The sequence below is a fragment of the Anomaloglossus baeobatrachus genome, chromosome 1 (genome assembly GCF_048569485.1).
Source record: "Anomaloglossus baeobatrachus isolate aAnoBae1 chromosome 1, aAnoBae1.hap1, whole genome shotgun sequence".
NCBI classification, from domain to species: Eukaryota; Metazoa; Chordata; class Amphibia; order Anura; family Aromobatidae; genus Anomaloglossus; species Anomaloglossus baeobatrachus.
This window is the reverse complement of record NC_134353.1, coordinates 642,039,962-642,062,141: the sequence shown is the minus strand read 5'-3', so window position 1 is coordinate 642,062,141 and position 22,180 is coordinate 642,039,962. Positions and strand designations below refer to the sequence as shown.

The 22,180-nt window shown below is 48.2% G+C and overlaps 1 protein-coding gene across 1 annotated transcript in view; it reads left to right on the top strand.

Annotated features, from left to right (window-relative positions):
* The first annotated feature begins 7,821 nt into the window (after positions 1-7,821).
* LOC142244242 (uncharacterized) overlaps positions 7,822-22,180 on the top strand; it is a 127,286-nt gene continuing 112,927 nt past the window's right edge. Inside the window, exons 1-3 of the mRNA XM_075316477.1 lie at positions 7,822-7,864; positions 8,026-8,403; positions 19,036-19,231. Of these exons, the coding sequence (XP_075172592.1) occupies positions 7,822-7,864; positions 8,026-8,403; positions 19,036-19,231 (617 nt within the window). The remainder of the gene's footprint in view (positions 7,865-8,025; positions 8,404-19,035; positions 19,232-22,180) is intronic.

Sequence of the window (22,180 nt, the reverse complement as noted above, 5' to 3'; positions counted from 1 at the left end):
ACAACCAACCCCCTACCCATGGAGGGGAGGAATAACAACAAAGCTGCTCCCTGTCACCGCTCCCGGGATCCCCATACAGAGCAGCGGTGGTGTGCACACAATCCCCACAACCGTGGGTGGCGTCACGGACAATAAATCCCCAAAACCATTCCCCTTTTCACTCACGGGCGAGGAGCGCCGCTCGAGTCCCCGGGATCCAGCCCATCGCTCGAGCCACCGAGCAGCAGCGGCCGCAGCAGCAGCGGCAGCCGGACCCGAGCAGTGGGAGAGCGCGGCATCCCCTCCTCCGCCCGTGACAACTTGGCGTCACGAACAGGATCTTACCACTCTGCCGTTGGGTAGAGGTGCGCCTTGTTACCGCCGGAGGTGTCCGGCCGGAAAATTTCAGAAGCCGCCATCTTTGGCGCGAAAAGTCCCCGCTCGAGCGTCTTCTCGAGTAGCGGAGGCGCGAAGGCCAAAACCCCTCCCCAATAGAGGAGGGGCGGAAAAGAAGCTAAGGGGGACGGAAGCAAGATGTCTGCGTCCGACGGAGCCGCTGGAGGAGCGGTGGTCGCAGCCGCAGTGGCACCCGTGGATGGGAATGGGCCTGCCCAGGTCCCTGCCGTGCTGGCAGGAGGTGCCGCGGCCCCCGCTCTCGCTCAGGGGATGCCGTTCTCCTTGCCCTATGTGCCCGGAGCTACCTGGCTACCGCAGTACGACGGGAAACCTGATGCGTTACAGGTCTTCCGGAAAAAGCTTAACCTGCTTCTGGAATTGTACCCCCTGACTGATAAGCAACGTGCAGCGGTAGTGCTGGGCCAGCTAACCGGTGCGGCTGAGCAGGAGGCGGAGACCTGGGCCGAGGGGGACCGGTTCTCTGTAGCCACCATCTTTGAGAAACTACAGACTGCCTTTGAGACCCGTACCGAAGCTGAGCTGAGGATGCAGTTTTACCAATGCCGGCAACGGTCTGTGGATAGCATTCGGGACTACGCTTTACGTCTGCAAACCGCCCTCCGCACACTAAAGCGGGTGGACACCATCAATGAGGTGGACAGCAACAAAATGTTAGTAGAGCAATTTGTGCAGGGGATGAGGTCCTCTGAGGATCGCAAACAACTCCGGCTGTGGGCCCTGGAACACCCTGATGTGGACTTTGCTGTGTTAAAGGAACGGGCCATTAAAGCTCTGCAACCCCCAGCTTCAGAAATCTTGGAGCCAGCCCCGTGGCCAGTTGAGACGGCCCCCGTCGTGGTGGTCCCTACCCTACCAGCCTCTCCAGTACCTACAGCTCCAAGCAGCACGGTGGAAGAACTGGCAGCCCAGGTCCGCCGCATGGACGGAGACCTTGCCAAGATTCTCGCTGCACTCCAACCTCTGACCAGATCCCAGCCTCCAACCAAGATACAGCTCGCCGACAGCCCTGAGGATGTTCCCTGGATGCAGCGGAGAAGTGCTAACAACTCGCGGAACAGACCTCCAACCTGCTACAGGTGCAGCAAGCCTGGCCATTACTTCCGACAGTGCCCGTTAAGCGAGCAACCCCTGGGGCCACGGGCCAATCCTCAGGAGTAGAACCCCGTGGCCCCCCAGACTGGCGGGACCGGTATATCGGGGCCTGGCCCATCATCCCCGTGGCTGTGGACGGCATACCGGTGATGGCTCTCTTGGACACTGGATCACAGGTAACCACCGTACCATACACATTGTACCAACGGTATTGGGGGACAGACGAGCTGGCTCCCCCAGATACTAGTATAACACTGATTGCTGCTGATGGACTCCCATTGACCCAAGTGGGGTATAAACAAGTGGCCATGACAGTGGGACGAGCTGAACTACAACACCAGGGTATGATTGTGATCATGAATGAACCCAGTGATCATAACCCGAAGATAGTGCTGGGAACCAATGTGATGGAGCACTGTATGAGTGATGTGTTGGCCCTACTGCAGCATCTGGCCGCCACGGCAGCGGGGAGCCGACAGAGAGCTGTGCAGCATGAGATCTGAGCCTTGATGTACCGCCAGCATGTAAACTCAACAGGAGGAGAGATTGGTGGAGTGAGAGTGATGGATGCTGCTCCGTTGATTGTGCCCCCTAGGAGTGAGATGATGATTTGGTGTAGGGCCTCAGGGGCGTGACTACCCTGCCATGATAGAGCCCATGCCCTCCGAGCACTGGCCCACAGTAATGGCCGCCCGAGGGGTGGTAGATGTAAAGAAGGGGAGAGTGCCCGTGAGGGTGCTGAACTGTGGGGAGGAAGAAGTCAGGCTTCCCGGTATGCCACCCTTGCCAAGTTGCTCACCCTGGATCCCCACACCATCCATGGGGCAGCTCCTCCAGTTTCCCCACCTACTGCCAGCACTCACCCGCCCCAATGGGAGTTAGATGAGTGGCACCAACAGCTACACGTGGGCACTGACGATACCCCTACACATCACAAAGAAGGGGTATATAGGGTGGTACGGGAGTATGAGCAAGTTTTCAGCAAACATCCACTAGACTTTGGGCAGATCAAAGGGGTCCAACACCACATCCCCATCGGTGAGCACCCCCTATCAAAGAGAGGTACAGGCCTATTCCCCCTGCGCATTACCAATGTGCCAAAGATATGTTGAGGAACATTAAAGAGGCAGGGGTTATTAGGGACAGCTGTAGTCCCTGGGCCGCCCCGTTGGTACTGGTCAAGAAGAAGGATGGCACCATGTGGATGTGTGTGGATTACCGGAAGATTAACCAGATAACGCATAAAGATGCTTACCCACTGCCCCGTATTGAAGAGTCTTTGGCCGCACTGAGAACTGCGAATTACTTCTCTACCCTTGACCTCACCAGCGGGTACTGGCAAGTGGCGGTGGCACCGGAGGACCGGGAGAAAACTGCCTTCACCACCCCAATGGGGCTCTGTGAATTCAATAGTATGCCGTTCGGGCTGTGCAACGCCCCTGGAACCTTCCAACGGCTGATGAAGTGCTGTCTGGGGCATCTAAACTTCGAGACCGTCCTGTTATACCTGGATGATGTGATTGTGTACTTTCAGACGTATGAAGCCCATCTGGAGCACCTGGCCGAGGTGTTCGCGTCCCTTGCCAAATACGGGATGAAGTTGAAGCCCTCTAAGTGTCACCTGCTGAAACCCAGAGTGCAGTACCTGGGGCATGTAGTGAGTGCAGAAGGTGTCGCCCCCGACCCCGAGAAGATTACTGCCATCCAAGACTGGCCGAGACCATCCACAGTGAGAGAAGTAAGGCAGTTTCTGGGTCTGGTGGGGTACTACTGACGCTTCATCAAGGGGTACACGAAGATGGCTGCCCCCATGCAGGACCTCCTCGTGGGACAGACCAAAGGTGGTAGACCCATCGGAGCCCCACTGGTGTGGGAAGAAAGGCATGAGGAATCCCTCCGCCAGCTGAAAGCGGCCTTGACCGGAGAGGAGATCCTAGTGTACCCTGATTACAGCTGCCCATTCATCCTCTACACTGATGCCAGCAAAGTGGGTTTGGGGGCAGTCCTATCCCAGGTCCAGGACGGGAAGGAAAAAGTGATTGCTTATGCTAGCCGAAAGCTCCGGCCGACTGAAAGGAACCCTGAGAAACTACAGCTCCTTCAAGCTCGAGCTCCTGGCACTGGTATGGGCTATCACCGAGCGGTTCCGCCACTACTTGGCCGCAGCAAAATTCACCGCTTTCACAGATAACAATCTGTTGACTCACCTGGACACGGCCAAGTTGGGCGCGTTGGAGCAGCGGTGGGTGGCCAGGCTAGCCAACTATGATTTCACAATCAAATACAGGGCCGGTCGTGTCAACATTAATGCTGATGCACTCTCTCAGATGCCCCATTTGTCAGAAGAAGGGTGCGAAGATGACGACCTTGAAGAGATCGAGTTGCCTGCGTTTCACCAGCCGCCAACTGAGAAGGTACATGTCCACCAACAACGGGTGAACCTGGACCCGCTGCCAAGTCAGGAGTGGCAGGAAGCTCAAAACCAGGCGCCCGCTGTCTGCCTAGTCAAGACCCTGGTGGAGCGAGGCGCTGCTGGAATAGACCCTGCCGCCCCAGCTGAAGCCCAGCGCTTGTGGAAGGAACAGACCCGGCTGTATTTACACCAAGGGAAGTTGTACCGTGAGCTGATTAACCCGAAGACTCATGAGAAAATCCACCAGTTGGTGATTCCCCAAGCTAATGTACCCACCGTTCTGCAAGCATACCATGATGGTGCCGGACACTTCGGATGGAAGAAGCTGGAGATGCTGTTGAGAGAGCGGTTCTATTGGAGTGGGATGTGGGAGTCTGTGGAGGCCTGGTGTCGAGAGTGCGGTCCTTGTACGCTGAGGAGGAAGGACGGAGCTAGCCAGAAGGCGCCCCTACACCCGATCATTACACATCAGCCGCTGGAGCTGGTCGCCTTGGACCATGTAAAGCTCACCCCCAGCCGAAGTGGGTACACTTACGCTCTGACCATAGTAGATCATTACTCCAGGTTCATGGTGGTTGTCCCGGTCAAAGACCTAACCGACCGTACCGCCGCTAGAGCGTTCCAAGCTTACTTCTGTCGACCCCATGGATACCCTGAGAAGGTGCTTACTGACCAAGGCCCAGCCTTTGAAGCGGAGGTGTTCCATGAGTTCTGTCAGCTGTACGGCTGTAAGAAGATCCGGACCACGCCTTACCATGTCCAAACCAACGGTATGTGTGAGAAGATGAACCATTTGGTCCTTGGCCTCTTCAAGACGTTGCCGCTGGAAGAGCGGAACCAGTGGCCGGAGAAGCTGCCTGACTTGGTCGATATGTACAACAATATCCCGTCCAGCTCAACGAAGTGCACCCCAGCATATCTGATGAGGGCTCACCCTGGCCGACTGCCGGTGGACCTGGAAATGGGACTGGAAGCCCCAGAGACACTCCCCTCGATAACTGAATGGGACACACGGCGGAGGGTGCAGTACCGACAGATTCAGGAATATGTGGAGAAGAATTTAAGTCGGAGTCGAGAACAGCAGGAGCGGCGCTTCAACCAGAAGGCGTCTGCTGGCCCTTTCCAGCCTGGAGATGTGGTGTTAAAGCGGAAGAGGAAAACCCACAAGCTGGATGATCAATGGGAACAAACCCCATACGTCATACAGCCCAGAGGATGGGAAGATGGGAAGGCCTACCAGATCAGTCGTGACCAAGGGGGCACTTTGGCCACGGTTTCCCGGGACCATCTGAAAAGGTGCCCACCAGCATTGAGGGCCACGGCTGAAGTACTGGTTCCTCCACCAGCAGAGAAGGCAAAAGAGTTAATCCACACCATGATGGGTGACTTCCCAGCGGACTGGCCTACACAGAATGGTGCGGTGATTCTTCCAGTGATACTATTCCCACAACCCGTGGATGAAGAAGCGATGGAGGTGGTCAACCGTGAGCCAGAACCAGTGCCAGTGCCCAGGGATGAACCTGTGCCCAGCTCCCCTATGCCTCCGCCTGCCCCACACGATAACAGGGAAGAGGGACTGATTGTTCTCTCTCCCCCGCTGCCTGTCACCACTGATACCGGACCCCGGAGGTCCACCCGTCCCAACCTAGGTAGACCCCCACTTAGGTACAGGGAAACCATTCTTTAAAAAGGGACCACCAGTGTGTGTGTTTTAAGAGTTTTAAAAGTTATGAGAAAATGAAAGTGATCACCGAAGTCTCATCTGATTGTCTACAACCGTGATTTGAAACCGGCCGTTGCCGGCACCGTTGTCCCCGTGGGGACCATTTGAAAAGTTGCATAAGGGACTCCTTACGGACAAGCCCGTGAACTTGCAGGGCAACCACAAACTTAGTGGCTTGAAAATAATGTTTTGTTGCAGCTTACCGTTACCGCCTCCGGAGAGGCAGGTTGGAGGGAGGGCCCGCAGTGGAGCAGGCTGGGGCCCAGCCACCACCGGAACCGGTGGCTACCCTCTGGAGGGGAAGGACAGATCCCGCTCGGGTGACTTGGTTCAGGACTGGGGTCAAGGGGTGCTGCCTGTTTCTTAGGGGCAGCATCAGGGCCAGGTTACTTGGGTGGGAGAGAGCGGCAGCCGCAACCGTTACCGTAACGTTTAAGAAAAGTGCCTCCCATTGTGGGATGATGTTATTTTATTTGTATTATGTTTTTACCTTTTTTTTTCAGAAAAATAAAACCGGAGTTGGACGGGCAGCCCGCGGACGGTCTGCATTTTGGTAAGGGGGAATGTGACGCCCTGGGCAAGCCAGGGGTCACAGGTAATGACACCACCACACCCTACACCCCGGTTAGGTACACCGAAGCTACACCAGAAACCCTTGTTGCCTTCCTCCAGGGGCTGATGTCCACACCAGGGGGTGGGCCAGGCGGTTGGCTCCGCCCACCGAGGAGTTCACAGCCCTGGAGGCGGGAAAACCAGGCAGAGTTTAGTGAGAGCTGAAGTTGAAGTGAGAGTGAAGTGGTAGAGGAGCAAGTGAGAGGAGTTGAAGTGAAGGAGAAAGCCTGAAGTTGGTCCGGGTGTGTGCCCCGGACTGAGACAGCAAGGTTAGCAGACGGCGGTGACCGTCTGCAGGACAGGCTGATCGGAGGTTGCTGAAAGGACCGTGGACGGGTGGTGGCCCGGCGGTACCGGACCGGTATACGAAGAGAAGCCAGCACCATTGGCAGGGGCTTTTCGGATCCCGGCAAGGCTAGGAGTCGCCGTGAATTTGCCAAATCCGTCAGTGAAGGGGACCTCCGGGTCTCCCAGCAGCTAAGTCAAGATTGAAGGCAACAGTCCAACCGTAGGAGAGAGACACCGCCACTGCCAAGGCACCAGTTTCTCAGGGCCAGCGCCTGCGGGCAAAGAGGGGCTCCTCTAGCCCATATTCAAGCCGGGGAGCGGGTTACCGGTGGGAACCCATCGCTACCAACATTACACTAGGTGCAGGGACAGAGACCGTCACCGTCAACTACCGGAGAAAAGCAACAGCAACCGTCCGTGGGAACCGTCTTTCCAGCCGTGTGTTTTACCGAGAACTGTGTCAACGTCTCAGGCTGAGTGAGTACCACCGTGCCGTGCGGCACAGCGCTGCCCCTGCGACCCTGCACCTCACCAGGCCCCGCACCTGGCCTGCCATCCATCCCTACCCCATCACTGGGCCCCGGGACAACCAACCCCCTACCCATGGAGGGGAGGAATAACAACAAAGCTGCTCCCTGTCACCGCTCCCGTGATCCCCATACAGAGCAGCGGTGGTGTCCACACAATCACTACAACCGTGGGTGGCGTCACGGACAATAAATCCCCAAAACCATTCCCCTTTTCACTCATGGGCGAGGAGCGCCGCTCGAGTCCCCGGGATCCGGCCCATCGCTCGAGCCACCGAGCAGCAGCGGCCGCAGCAGCAGCGGCAGCCGGACCCGAGCAGTGGGAGAGCGCGGCGTCCCCTCCTTCGCCCACGACACGTACTAATGAAGCTCCCTGGCATGGCATATCTTCAGGAAATGTGCTGGTGATAAAACATGGATGGTTTGCATTCTGTGCTGTCAGAGCGTGAAGTGATGCATAAGTGTTCTTAACCTGAGCACACCTGCATGACAAGGCATCTGAATGCAAAGCATGAACTGCAGTGGAGTACACACGTAAAAAAACAGGACAATCTGAGGCTGCTCCTGCTCCCTCTTCTGCTGCTGTCTTTTCTTCTCCTTCCCGAGCAAAAGGGCCACCTGGCTGACCTGAAAGAAAGGATATTACAGCACAATCAGAGCAAATCAAGCAAAATATTTTCTACTTTTCATACCATGACGGCATTCAGACATGCCCCTCCTATTCGTATATGTTCCTGTTCTGAGCAGGAATCTGCTGAGAACGTATGAAAATGAAGTTGTTCATGTGCCAGTGGCTTTGCATAATTATATCAGGTAGGTGCTAAAAGTAATGACAAGGAGAAACATAATTTATCATTTATGTATAGATGTACAGTAGTTAGTATATTCAACATGTTATGAAATGTATACGGTGAGTAATGAGGCTTATACAAATGTTTTTATAACTTCTATTTCTTTGCTTATTTTTCTTACAGTTGACATAATACAATGCCAGAAGAAAGACTTGGTGTCACAGATGCCCTCTTCATTGATAGAACCTGAAGGAGGCTCTGTCACCCTTCATTGCACATATGAAACCTCATCAAACCCATACATGTTCTGGTACAGACAAAGACCTGGACAGTACCTGGAATATTTAGCTAGGGTTGACTATGTCGAACTTTCCTATGTAGAAGAAGCATTTCGTGGTAGGATATCTATTAAACATTATAAAGTAAACTCCACAGCTCCACTTACTGTGACTGATCTTCTTATGGAAGACACTGCTGTGTATTTCTGCGCGCTGAGTCCCACAAAGGTTCCTTTATCACCTAAGTATGTGCAAAAACTGTGTCAGTGCAGTGATATAGCAAGTAACTCACAATTTCAATATGTTATTTCACTTATGTTAATGAAAACATGTGTACAGATGATTATATTCCTTGATACATTCGGTCCAGATACATTCTGTAATGAAAGTGAAAAGTGAGGAAGAAAAAAGACATTTTGTGTTATGTTCCTTTGTCCTTTCACATTTTAAGGTAATGAGGGGTTATGGGATAACAGGGCTAGAGATGAGCCATCTTGATCGGCAAAGATCAGAAAATGTTAAAATTGTATGATCTTTGGCCAGATCAGATCGGGATTGGACATCTGAACATTTACCGCAAAAGTTGGCAATCTTGCCAAGGATCAATAAATGTTCGGATGGCAAAAACCATCCTCTCCCTGCCCATCACAGCCATGTGAAGTATTGGCATGTCTGTGATTGGCCACTCTAAAAATAAAGGAAGCAAAAGAGTTAAAGCAGTAGATATTTACCGAATCTCTCCACCGTTGCAGCGCTACTTCCGGGTCCGCTAATTATATTCACTGTATATCATACATATTCACTGCTTTCCCCGCCCACCGGTGTCTCTGATTGGCTGCAGTAGAACTATTCCCTACCCTCTCTGACCGCGTTATACTGCTGGTGTATAATAAATAAATAAATAAATAAATAAATAAAAATGCCATGTGATTCCCCTGTTGAGGATAAGAATTGAGTATCCAAAAATACTTAATTCAGCCATTTAATAGACTCAGGTATATAGTTTAGTAGATGTAAATTAATACGTATATATGTATATTGCATATTTAGTGATTTTCCTTAAGCACAGTATATATCAGTATATGTAACTGGAAGATGGCTGCTACATTCTGGACAACGCCTAAGATGATAAACAAAAGAAATTCCTGGAGTCTGGACTGACCAATCAAGAAGAGGATATGCAGATTTCTATACGTCATTAAGCCCCGACCCACGATATTTTATTGGACTGTATTTTGTCCACGCCCTTCACTTCTGAAGAGCTGTGAAAAGTTTTAAACAATAAAGACCAGTTGCCTTAGGGTCTGTCATGGAGAAGGTCCATAACCGATATATAGTGTCTGTTATCGTTCATTCTCACGTGCACTCATGACAATATGATTTGAAGCAGCGGTCAGATCTAGAAAAAGTGACCGGTTGAGTCACACCCTTAACACCCCTATATATTGATACAAGCACAGATAAAGCATAAGGCCACAGGCTGCTGCCCCCAGATGTGCGCTTATCTTGGCATCATGCCCCTTTTTTAAAATTATTTAAATAAATAAATAAATTAAAAAAACAAAATGTTGTGCGATCCCCTCAATTTTGATACCCAGCCAGGATAAAACTCGACAGCTGGGGGCTGGTATTCTTAGGCTGAGGAGATCAATGGTTATTGGACCCCACAGCCTAAAAATAGCAGCCTGCAGCTGCCCAAGATTGTTGCATTGCTTAGATGCAACAATCCCGGAACTTAACTCGGCTCTTCGCGTTTGCCCTGGTGCAGTGGCAATCGGGGTATTAAGTGGTTGATTTTTTTTTATTATTTACTTAGTTATCACCAGTACAAGTATACAGACAGCGTTTGTGATTCCAACCAATCCCAGACTCTGTCTCATAGAGTGGGGGCGTGGTCCAATGGCAGCCAATCAGAGATGCCAGTGGAAGGGGAAAACAAGGAATATGTATGAGGGATAATTATCGGTCTTGGAAGTAGCACTGCAGCCGTGGAAAAACTCAGTAAGTATGTACTGCTTTAACCCTTTTTTATTTAGTTTCTTTTACAGCCCCCCTACACTATTTTACAACACATTTTTTGCCTCCCATTGAATTTATTGGGTTTGGCTAGGATCGGTTATCGGATTGGCAAGGATTGCAGATCCGATTAGCAATCTCAGGCGGGTTCGGTGATCCTAAACTGATCCGATCCTTGGCAGGATTGCTAATCTCTATACAGGACATTATTATTTTGCTAATAGAATGCCCTTTTTTATAGTGAGATGCATTTTTATGAACAACATGGCTGTCTTCTTCCAGAAAGAGTGCCACTCCTGTCCTGTGTGTGGTATTGCAGCTTAGCCTCCTTCATTTGGCCAATTTAGAATACATTTAGTTTGGATATATTTCATAATGATGAATATGGAAATTTTAACAATCTTAAAGAGAACCTGTCACCAGTTTAAAAAAGTGGCAAGTTTTTCCTCTTATTTTGTCCCCGTTGTTCATCTCAGAATGACATTTTTAATTTTTTTTTGTTTTTAAAGGGAATCTGTCACCATATACATGGATTCAAAGAAGCAATACCAAATAGTTTTTTTACTCAATGTTAATCTCCTCAAGTTCAATTCAATAAAAACGGTCTATAGAAATATATGTATAAATACACAAATATTCACAAAGATAATACTAGATTAATCTACTCAGGAAGAACCTGAAAAGTGAAAAAGATTTTTTCAATTTAAATAAGACATTTTTTTTAAAGTACAAGAAAGAAAGAAAAAAGAAAGAAAAACTAAGAGAAATGAAGGACCTCCAATCCTTTTCACATAAAGACTATACAATACTAGGTAAATCATATTTGGTGCTAACATTTTTACACCATATTGCTGCACCAAATCTACACCGCCAGGCAAAAAAATTGCATCACTATGACTTGCGTTATGATGCAGTTTTGATTCAATTTTTTGCCAGGGGGTTTAGATTGGGTGCAGGAGTATGTTGTAGAAATTTCAGCACAAAAACAGTTGTGTTGGTGGCAGAGAGGTGAGAATCGTGCCTCCTTCCTCTGCCCTCTCCCCCCAACCTCGCACAACCGAAATGTGAGCAAGCTCTCACTCATCTGCTGAGTCTTCCATGCCCATCGCCAGTTCGTCCTCCATTTCTTCATGGGCTCCTGCACCTTCCTCAACAATTTTTGCTGATACTATGCGCCCTTGTTAATCCCTCTCCCCCACCATGACTGCCGCCTAGGTGCCGCTCACCGTCTGGACCTTGTAGATCTTATTATCCCTTCTGCATATGACTCCTCCTGTACTTCCTCCCCTTCCTCTTGGACCAACACCTGACTCCGAATAATGCTTACAGTGTGCTCCATCTTGTAGATGACCAGAATTGTCACGCTGAGAATGGCATCGCCATTGCTAAACATCTTCGTCGACATTTGTAAACTGTGTAGAAGGGTGCATAGGTCCTTGATCTGACACCACTCCAGCAGCGTGATCTGCACCACCTCTGGATCAAGTTAGCCCAGGGTATACGTCAGACCGTATTTCAGCAGGGCTCTGCGGTGCTGCCACAGACGCTGCAACATGTGCAGATTCCAATTCCTGCGTGTCGGAACATCGCATTTCCGGCGTTTAACCGCCAGACGCTAAGACTTCAGGAGCAATGAAAGTTGTTGAGCTGCTGGGTGCGAAGGATCAAAGTGAGCACATAAGCAGCGTGCCCGCTGCACAAGGCCATGTAGGCCGGGATGGTATTTTAAAAATTGCTGGAGAATCAGATTCAACACGTGAGACATACAAGGCACGTGTGTCATTTTGCCCTGCCGAAGGGCCGCAGACAGGTTTGCATCATTGCCGCACACGGCTGTTAATTCACCAACGTAGTCCACTCAATCAATTTGTACTCCGGTCGCCAGGTGACAACGTGTTCCTTTCGTGCATAGTGCTGATGATGGGAAAGGAGTCGATGCCAGCGGCGCAGGTGGACGCAGGTTATGGTCACCCACTGGGTTGCGTTACCTTGACAGATACAGAACCACAGGCTGAATGTAGGTGGTGGGTATCTCACAGATGAAGTACCATCATTCAGCTACAACCAATGGGAAGACACCACACCCTTTTTTAGGCCCCTCCTGTCTGCAGACCACTGCCAGACAAAGCTATGAACCTCTTGTTACTGTTACCCCCAGTTCAGTTTTATGATTTTCTGTGCTTGTTACCTGACTACTTTTCCTGCTTGCTGTTTATGTACCTCGTTGGCCGATCCGCATTTCACCTCTGCTTGTTTTCTGATTAAGTCCTGGCCATCCCATTCTGTTCCTCTTCCTCAATTAATGTTTTTGACCCTGCATGACTACTATTCTCTGGAACAGCAGCCTTCCACAGGTATTGATCAACTTGGGCCCTGTGTAATTCCAAATCACTGTATAGGGTTAAAGGGTTTCAGGGTTCTGGGTGTCCAGCTTGGTGAGTGGCTTGCCTCTAGCCTATCCTTTACAGCCCATCTGAGTGTGTCGATCCAGGCAGGCGTTACACCGTGCCCTCTGCAGAAGGCCATGTAGGCCGGGATAGTGTTTTAAAAATTGCTGGACAACCAGGTTCAACACGTGAGCCATACAAGGCACGTGTGTCACATTGCCCTGAAGAAGGGTCGCAGACTGGTTTGCATCATTGTCGCACCCGACCTTCCCTGGCTGCTGGTTGAGTGGAGACAACCATTGATGAAACTCGGTCTCACTCTGCAGAGCTAACCGTCCACAACTCCTCAGCGGTGTGACTCACATTTCCCAGACATTTCTAAGTAAAGAGTCGACCGCATCATGCTGTTGAGCTGTGCTGCCAGCATAGTAAGGAGGTGTGTGGGATTCCTTGGGCGCAGTTACAAGGAAGGGTGGCCTGACCACAAAGGGTTTGGGCCGAGGTGGAGGACCCACACGAGGTTGAGGAGGCAGAAAAAGTGGAGGAACTTGTACATACAGAGGAAGGATTGACACACAAGTCATGGGGACGGCAAGACTTGTACAGCAAACCCTTCTCCATCTCTCACCATAGTTACCCAGTGCCCAGTCAGCAACATGTAACTCCCCTGTCCATGCTTACTGGTCCAAGTATCTGTGGTAAAATGCACCCTGTCACACACAGAGTTTCTCAAGGAATCGGTGAGGTTGTGTGCGACCTGCTGTGGTAGCGCGGGCACGCCTTTCTTGGAGAAGGAGTGACGACTGGCCATCGGCTCTTGGGGCACTGCAATGGGCATAAGGTCTCGAAAATCCTCGGTCTCAAAAGGGTGTAAAGGCAGCCTTTCTGTTGCCAACAAGTTGCAGATGATGAAACTCAACCTCTTAGGCATGTCATGCCCTTCGAAAATCATGTAAAACACAGCAAGGGGACTCCAAACACAGTCTCCCTCGTTGCCACTAATTGGGCCACACACACCCCACTTGACTGACATCAGTTGACCCCCCCTTTTGAAAAAGAAAAAGATGCTTTGCATGAAGCACTCTCAAAAATACGCGTGCCTTTCGCCTCCCCTGGATGACCCAGGGGAAGAAAAGTCCTCTGAGAGCCATGACTTGTTCATCTTGGTTCTTTTACAAACACAGCGAGGGGACTCCAACCACAGTCTCCCTCGTTGCCACTAATTGGGCCACACACACCCCACTTGACTGGCATCAGTTGACCCCCCTTTTGAAAAAGAAAAAGATGCTTGGCATGAAGCACTCTCAAAAATACGCGTGTCTTTCACCTCCCCTGGATGACCCAGGGGAAGAAAAGTCCTCTGAGAGCCATGACTTGTTCATCTTGGTTCTTTTACAAACACAGCGAGGGGACTCCAACCACAGTCTCCCTCGTTTCCACTAATTGGGCCACACACACCCCACTTGACTGGCATCAGTTGACCCCCCTTTTGAAAAAGAAAAAGATGCTTTGCATGAAGCACTCTCAAAAATACGCGTGCCTTTCACCTCCCCTGGATGAGCCAGGGGAAGAAAAGTCCTCTGAGAGCCATGTCCACATTGTCAGTGGACAGACACGTGTGCTTATCTGCCAGCAGACCCCCAGCAGCACTGAAGACAGGTTCCGAGAGAACGCTGGCTGCAGGACACGACAAGATCCCCAAGACGTACGTGGCAAGCTCAGGCAATTTATCCAGATTGGATGCCTAAAATGAGCAGGGCTCAAGTTGCACAGTAATGGCATCGACGTTTCCTTGCATATACTCATATATCTGTGTCTCCTCCTCTTTTTCCTTGTCCTGCTCATGAGTATATGTCCTTGTCACTTTCCCATGTGTTTGTGTTGTGTTGTGAGTTGTTTGTCACCTTTTGGACACCTTTGAGGGTGTTTTCTAGGTGTTTTTATGTGTTTGTGATTGCCTGCCATTGTTTCCTATGCGGTTCGAGTTCGGTTCGTCGAACTTTCGACGAACTGAACTCGAACGAGACCTCCGTTCGACGAACCGAACTCGAGCCGAACCACGACCGGTTCGCTCATCTCTAGAGCCTTCTGGGTTTTTTTTGCGGACCTCAAAATAAATGGAAGTAGGATTATATACAGTCAAAAGCTAGAAAGATAGATAGCTGGCTACGATAGATAAGAAAGACAAATAACGTCCCACTCCCCTGCATTTTGTAATCTTGCACCCTTTAGTGCCTTTCATGTGGCACTAAAGGGTGTTTAGCCTTGCTTTTAGCCACAAATTCATTAATTTTCCCCCAAAAAAACGACATGGGGTCACCCCTATTTTTTGTAGCCAGCCAAGGGGAAGCAGACAGCGGCAGTGAAATACACATCACTGCAGCTTCCGGGCACGAACTGCACATGCGCAAGTAGCAGTGATGTCACCGCTCTTCCCACACATGTGCAGTAGGAGCACATACTGTAGTAGATTACATGCGCACACACACAAAAGAACGCACACACACAATCACACTACAGATCGCATCCACACACTCTTCACATCCAGCGATATCACTTGCTTCTCAGCGGCGTAAGGACCTGTGACTCTGTGCACTGTGCATTGAGCACAGGAGCAGGACCTGCGGGATGATCACATGGCCATAAGCACATGTTATCACTGGATGTGGTTAGAGTGTGCGCGCAAGATTGTACCGGTAAGTGTGATTTCGCAAGTGTGTGTTTTGATGTGTGAATGTGTGTTCTGATGTGTGAGTGTGCATTCTGATGTGTGCATTCTAATGTGTGCATTCTGATGTGTATGTTCTGATGTGTGAGTGTATGTTCTGATGTATGTGTTCTGATGTTTTAGTGTGTGTTCTGATGTGTGTGTTCTGATGTGTGTGTGTGTGATTTGATGTGTGTGTTCTGATGCATGCATTCTCATGTGTGAGTGTGTGTTCTGATGTAATCCATTTTGGAGGTCCCACACCAATCCATACTCACTGTCCCAGTCAATGAAGAACAGAATGTTCCCCATTGGCTGGGAGAGCAGTGCAGTGACCTGAGCTAACATCATTAGGTCAGGCCAGGTCACATCAGGGGATGACGACCACCGATGTCATGATGTTAGCTAGGCACATTACCTATGGAGATGAACTCTGCTGAACTCGTGACAGCGCTTGTCACTGAGTTCCATGCTCCACTGCGTTCTCACATGAATTTTCGCGAGTGGCCGGTGATGTCACCGCTAGTCACAGACTCGGGCCGCCCGTGAGACTTGATGTGAAAACACAGCGGGCATGGAAGTCAGTAATGAGCGCTGATGTCACAAATCATGACAGCTCACACACTGCGGGGCTGTCAGGAGTACCCAACAGAAGCCACACGAGCGGCCAGCCAATCACAGTAATGCCACAACTAAGATGGCTGCGACATTACTCTGATTGGTTAAAAAGCTCAGCTTGTTTAGTGACTGCAAATCAGGCACCAAACCTGCTGGATGGGACATATGAATATCACAAGGTGAGTAGACAACAACTCGCAATGTAACGAGTAACCCAAATACCGTACTAGCGAGTAGCGAATAGTAACAATTACACTTGCTCATCACTAGCCGCAGTCTATTAGCCGTGCTTTATCTGTGCTGGTATCAATAGATGGAGGGATCCTATGCCAATTTTTTTATTCATTTATTTATTTTTACACCACGATAGTGACCCCCACACAGCGTCTGTGATTCCAATCAATCACATATGCGGTCTGGTCTCAGAATGTTCAACAAACAGGTTTGTCTAAACTATTCAGCGAACATTGGGAGGCTCGGTAAAGATCGGGGAGCCAAACTTTGAAAGATTTTCTCATCTCAATTTGTGGCTAGGTCGTTGTAAAAATTACCGTGGCATACTTTGCGCAGTTTATTTGTTTGTCCTGCTTTCTACTCTGTAAAACTTGGGGGCTATAAAATAGTACTATCCAATTAAATGCCTTTATGTTTTATTTGTTGTTAAATGTCAGCTTTATGGTCTGGTCATTTGCTTAGTTGATTATTATTCTATTTTGTAGTGCGCTTACACTTGCTTATAAAAAAATCCATCCGATCTTCATCCAGAAAAATAGAACAATTTTTTTTCATTTGTCATCCATAAGTTGTCCATATACAATGTGTTTTTTTTCTCTGCAGCTGTTATTCATTTATAGTGCAATATGGTACAGAATGTATCTGTAGCACCCAGGGATATGGGGTACTCGGTCCCGGGCAATGTCTCTCTTGGGGGATGTCACGGTGGTGGCTGCCGCCCAGTTCCATGCCCTTGGCCTTTTTTGTAATCGGGATATCTTTACAAGGATTCATGTTCAAATGTGACGCTACTTGCTGTATTGCTACTAGAGGTATGGACCCGCCGCTGTAGAATGTCACTACTGGGGCTGATGTTATTTGCAACTTGGATGGTAGGCCCTCCGCAAGCAGGGCCGGTCCCCAGTGGATAAGTGTTGTGATGGGTGCTAGAAGAAGGGGTCCACACCGAAGTTCAGTGCAACTGGTTTTACTCATGGCTGGCAGGTAATAACTGGTTGCCCGAGGTCAGCTGGTTTCACCTCCAGGTCCCCTTCATTCCAGTATCAGTTTGGTTCTCTGGTACCTTCTTCCCCTGCACCTGTCTCTTTTAAATGGGTCCCCGTGGCGTAGAGCAACTGGAGGTCCTCGTCTGGTGGTTTGTCCACTTCTGTCTGCTTGATGGTAGCGTGAACTCTATGGGGATGGAGTCTCTGGTCCTGTCCCCAGCTCTCCCTTTTCTACTGAGCCTTCAGATTCTTTGGGTCAGCAAGGTCCTTGAAGGTCCTCTTACTGTACAGGTGTTATCAGGTCGGCTTGGAGCTCTTTCCTCTCCTAGGATCCTGTACCCCGTCGGTGCATAGTTCCGGGAGTACTCCACCATCCTCCACCGGCAACAACTTCTCCTGGGTACCAGGTCACCGTTAACCCAAGTCAGGACGTCTCCTCACGTCCAACTTCACTCCTCTCCTGCTGTCAACTCACTCACTACTCTCCACAGTCTGCCCCTCCCACTTGATCAACTAGTGAACTGGTTTGGCTCCACCTCTAGGTGGCCATCCATTGGTCTGACCCTGGCTAAGTACCATTGTATGGGGGAATTGTTGGGGAAAACTGGGATTATCTGGGTTTTTGGTGTTACCGGCACTTGATCTCCAGGTTCCTAAGGGGGTAGACCCTGCATCCTTGTGGGGATGCAGAACCTTGTAGCACCCTGAGCCCTTGAGGAATGCTACATATCTATAAAAAAATCGATGTCACTAGATCGGTTCGCTTGGCATCCAATGTTTTTCTTACACCCATAGACTTGAATAGTTGAGTGTCATCCGATTTATGAGTCAACTCACAGCATGCTGCGATATTTTCCTCTGGCCAAGTGCAATTGAGAAAAAATTGCAGATCTACACTGCCTCATTGAATAACATGGGTCCAAGTGCAATCCCTTTTTTCTTGGATTGAACTTATCTGAGTTGTACACAAATTTGAGCGTACCCTTAATATTGTTTTTTGTCAGATTCTACTAATATGTCATAAATGCTGCCGACACTGTAAGAAACATAATGAACTATATATCCATGCTTAAATTGATCTAATCATTCTATCATTTCAGACTGATAGAAAGTGACAAAAAACTACATTAAAAAGCCTCACACAGGAAGTTATAGAGCAGGGAACTTTTTGGGTCAATCAGTCTTTGCTAAGTGTTGGAGGAAACTACATCTGCAATGAATAATCTCATGTTCTTTCATTTATTCATAGGTATGTAAAAAATATAATTTTGCCAGCTATAAACTAAATACTTTGTAAATCAATGTCCTACTCCTTAACGAACTTTGCAAAATGGTTAAAGAATGATTTTCCTTTCCTCCTAAAAGAGATCATTTGTCTGATTTTCCCATGTATGCTTATCAATGAGACTCAATACGCTAGGGTCACCTGACCATTTTTCTCTTATTCGATAAAATCAGTCCAATTATGCAAATCACACTCGGATCAGAGTTTGATCACAGTGGGATGCACGTGTGATTTGATTTTCTCAGAGGTGAGAGAAAAAAAGAAAATGTTTTTCCACCTTCTCTATGTTGTCCATCTGTGAAAATGTTACCTGAATAGAGTCTAATTTTTTCTCGGACTTATAGACTTGAATGGCCGAATGTGGTCCGATCAGATTCAAGTTATTATTTGCACCGCTCAGTCTAAGGAAAATATTGGATATGGGGACGCACCCATAGAATAGCATGAGGACGAGTGCTGTTTGTCATAATGACGGAGAGTACTTGTCCAAGTTATGTGGTTGTTAGCATGAGCCCTAAGCAAGGTCATTCCGCCCAAAGCTCTTGTCAGTTGGTAATTATCCGAGCTTCTATGCTTGACATGTTTGAAGAAAATTGCCATTTAGTCAAGATAGATTATTGCAAGACATGTTTGGTTAGTTTTCTTACTATCATTACTGACAATTTTAATTGCATGTCTTCAGTTTTCACAACAATCCGATGCCAAGTGTTTCAGGATCATCAGATAAGAACAACAGAAGGACAAGAAGCCATAATCTCCTGCCATCAGAATGCTAGTGGTCATAACACCATGGTCTGGTACAAAAAAGGGCTGGATGGAAGGCTTGTATATCTGTCTAATGGATATGATGGTGAAAAAGATGCTGGGACATTTGTAATGTCAGTAATTTCCAAGGAGAGGTCAACATATCTCAAGAAGGCTCATGTTTTGCTCGAAGACACTGCTGAATACTATTGTGCTTTGGGAGACACAGTGCTCTCGTCTGGTGTAACTACTGTACATAAAGTTTTATCATCTCTGTAGTTCACATGTACTTTTAAATTAAAAAAAAGAAAGGACAGTGCAGCACTGGGTTACCTGCAATCTATCAACTTACTTTACTTAAACACTTAAATTAAAAATTTCTATTGCCTAAACCTGTGTAAATGTAATTGAAGTGTAGTGTAAATGCGGTAATAGAACCCGAACACTGACTTCTCAGGGAAGTCCGTATTGCTGTTCAGATTCGGTCACCTGGATAAAAAGAAATAAATTTAAAAAATGCAGCAAAATGGGGATTAAAGCAGGACAATTATACTTACCAAATCTCCATGCGGCTTTCACACTGCTTCTGGGTCCACTCATTAACTCACATGAATATCCACTGCTTTCCCCCCCTTACACTCTGTGACAATGTCTGTAATTGTTTGCAGTCAGACAGTTGGCGTGCCGACATCTGTGATTGGTTGCCCTCGCAGTAGCTGTCTGGGCTTCCAAAGTGGAAAGTAAAATTAATTAATACCAGCCTCCAGCTGTCTGCTTTATCTTGTCTGGTTGCCAAAATTGGTGGGTAGTGCAAGTCATTTTTTTTTTAATTATTAATTTAAATAATTTAAAAAAAAAAACACACATGGGGTCCCTCATAGTTTTATGCTCTGCAATCTGACTGCAACCAATCAGCAACCGATCACTGATGCTGTGGCAGAGAATGGGCGGTGAAGCAGTGAATATTCATAAGAGTTAATGAGTGGACCCAGAAGCACTGTGAAAGGATATGTTTCCAGTGTGATATGTAATTGCTGCTTTCCTGATCTCGCTACAGAACTTTGTGATTATAAGGGTGCGGTTCAACTTGTTCATAGCTTCTGATGCGAGAGCATCGGAAGCAATATGCTAATAACCATCTGCTGCGAGCGTCATGTGACTGTGATGTGATCTTGCAATCATAATACAGCTGCAGTAAAGAGGGAGTAAACCATTTCTCCCCATCGCCTCCATTGCCTGTCTCTGTGTACATCGCACTGCAGTTGAATTACATGGGAGTGTAGTGCGATGTTTCACACTGTCCCATAGACTTGAATGGCGGTGCGTGAGCCGAGAATCACTGCCAGATGCAGCATGTTGCGATTAATTTCTCAGGCCGACATGGCATGAGAACTCAATCGCAGATGGACACTGCCCCATAGTTTTGCACTTGTGCGAGTACAGCCCAATGTTTTATCAGATTGCACTCGTCCATGCAAAATGCAAGTGGAACTGTACCCTATCACATCTGCAGGTTCCTCTCAGGTTAAGCCTCCATCTCACAGGCAAACAATGTTGCGATATTGTTTCAATACAGCAGAGCTGTAAGAGCTGCAGCTGCTTACATGATTGTTATGAGACAAAGTTCAGTTCTGCTGTTTTGTTGGTTACATGTCTTATACTGGTAACTGTCCATTTTTTAAAAAATAAGCCCTAAAGGCAGATTCTCATGCAGATCAGTGTCTGGCCTATAGCCTGGAAGAGTTCATTTACATTTAAGAAAAATGTGGATATCTCTGGAATATGATATCAGATGGCAGATATCAAAGTATAATTTTACTTAACTTCCAATGACCTGCATGATGGTATAGAAAAGGCAGTCCTACTGACAGATTCCTTATAAGAAGAAAAACCGCTGCTGCAGCCAAAAACTGATGCATGTACCTGTGAAACTGTCCTTTGAGATATTCCTGCACACACTCCTGAATATATGTAATAAATACATATATATATATATATATATATATATATATATAAAAATAAATCCTCATACAAGTACAAAGACTATTCTTGAGTTCTGTGTAACTTCTATATCTGCACAGAGAAAACATTGATTTTATCAAAATGACAGCAAATAGCTCAGTAAGTGACACATGGCTGGAATCAGGGTCTCTGTCTCTACATTATGCTGCTTTCAGATGGTGGAGCAAAAACCTGGTGACAGATTCCCTTTATGGAGCTTCAGAGGAGTTGATACAATCCTAAAGGCCCCGTTACACGCGACAACGTCGCTAACGAGATGTCGCTGGGGTCACGGAATTCGTGACACACATCCGGCCTTGTTAGCGACGTTCTTGCGTGTGACATGTACGAGCGACCGCTAACGATCCCAAATACTCACCAAATCATTGATTGTTGACACGTCGTTCATTTTCAAAATATCGTTGCTTATTCTGGACACAGGTTGTTCGTCGTTCCTTAGGCAGCACACATCACTACGTGTGACAATCCGGGAATGACGAATAACAGTGTTCCTGCATCCTCCTGCAACGAGGTGGAAGGTGGGAGTGTTATTCGTTCAGCTGCTCTTCGCCCCTCCGCTTCTATTGGTGGCCCGCTGTGTGACGTCGCTGTGACGCCGCATGAACCGCCCCCCTTAGAAAAGAGGTTGTTCGCCGGCCACAGCGACGTCATTAGGAAGGTAAGTATGTGTGATGCCTACCTCCGATATTGTTCGCCACGGGCAGCGATTTTCCCGTGATGCACAAACGACGGGGGCTGGTGCAATCGCTAGCAACATCGCTAGCAATGTCGCAGCATGTAAAGCGGCCTTAACAATTGGAAAACTTGCATTTGCCCACCAAATCAATTGTCGCAAATCAGATTTTTGCAAAAAAATTGAAGAGATTTGGTTATTTCTATAAATAAAGCTTCATGAGCCAATTAACCAAACAGTATCTGAACCAAGATGGGTATTCAGTTAAATGGATATTTCTGTCTCTACCTGCATATATTTTGCAGCCACTGGAGGTCAGGACTATTTGTGGTGTGCACGAAAACAGCTATTCCTGTCTCATGAAGAAGGATCAATGATTGGCTGATCC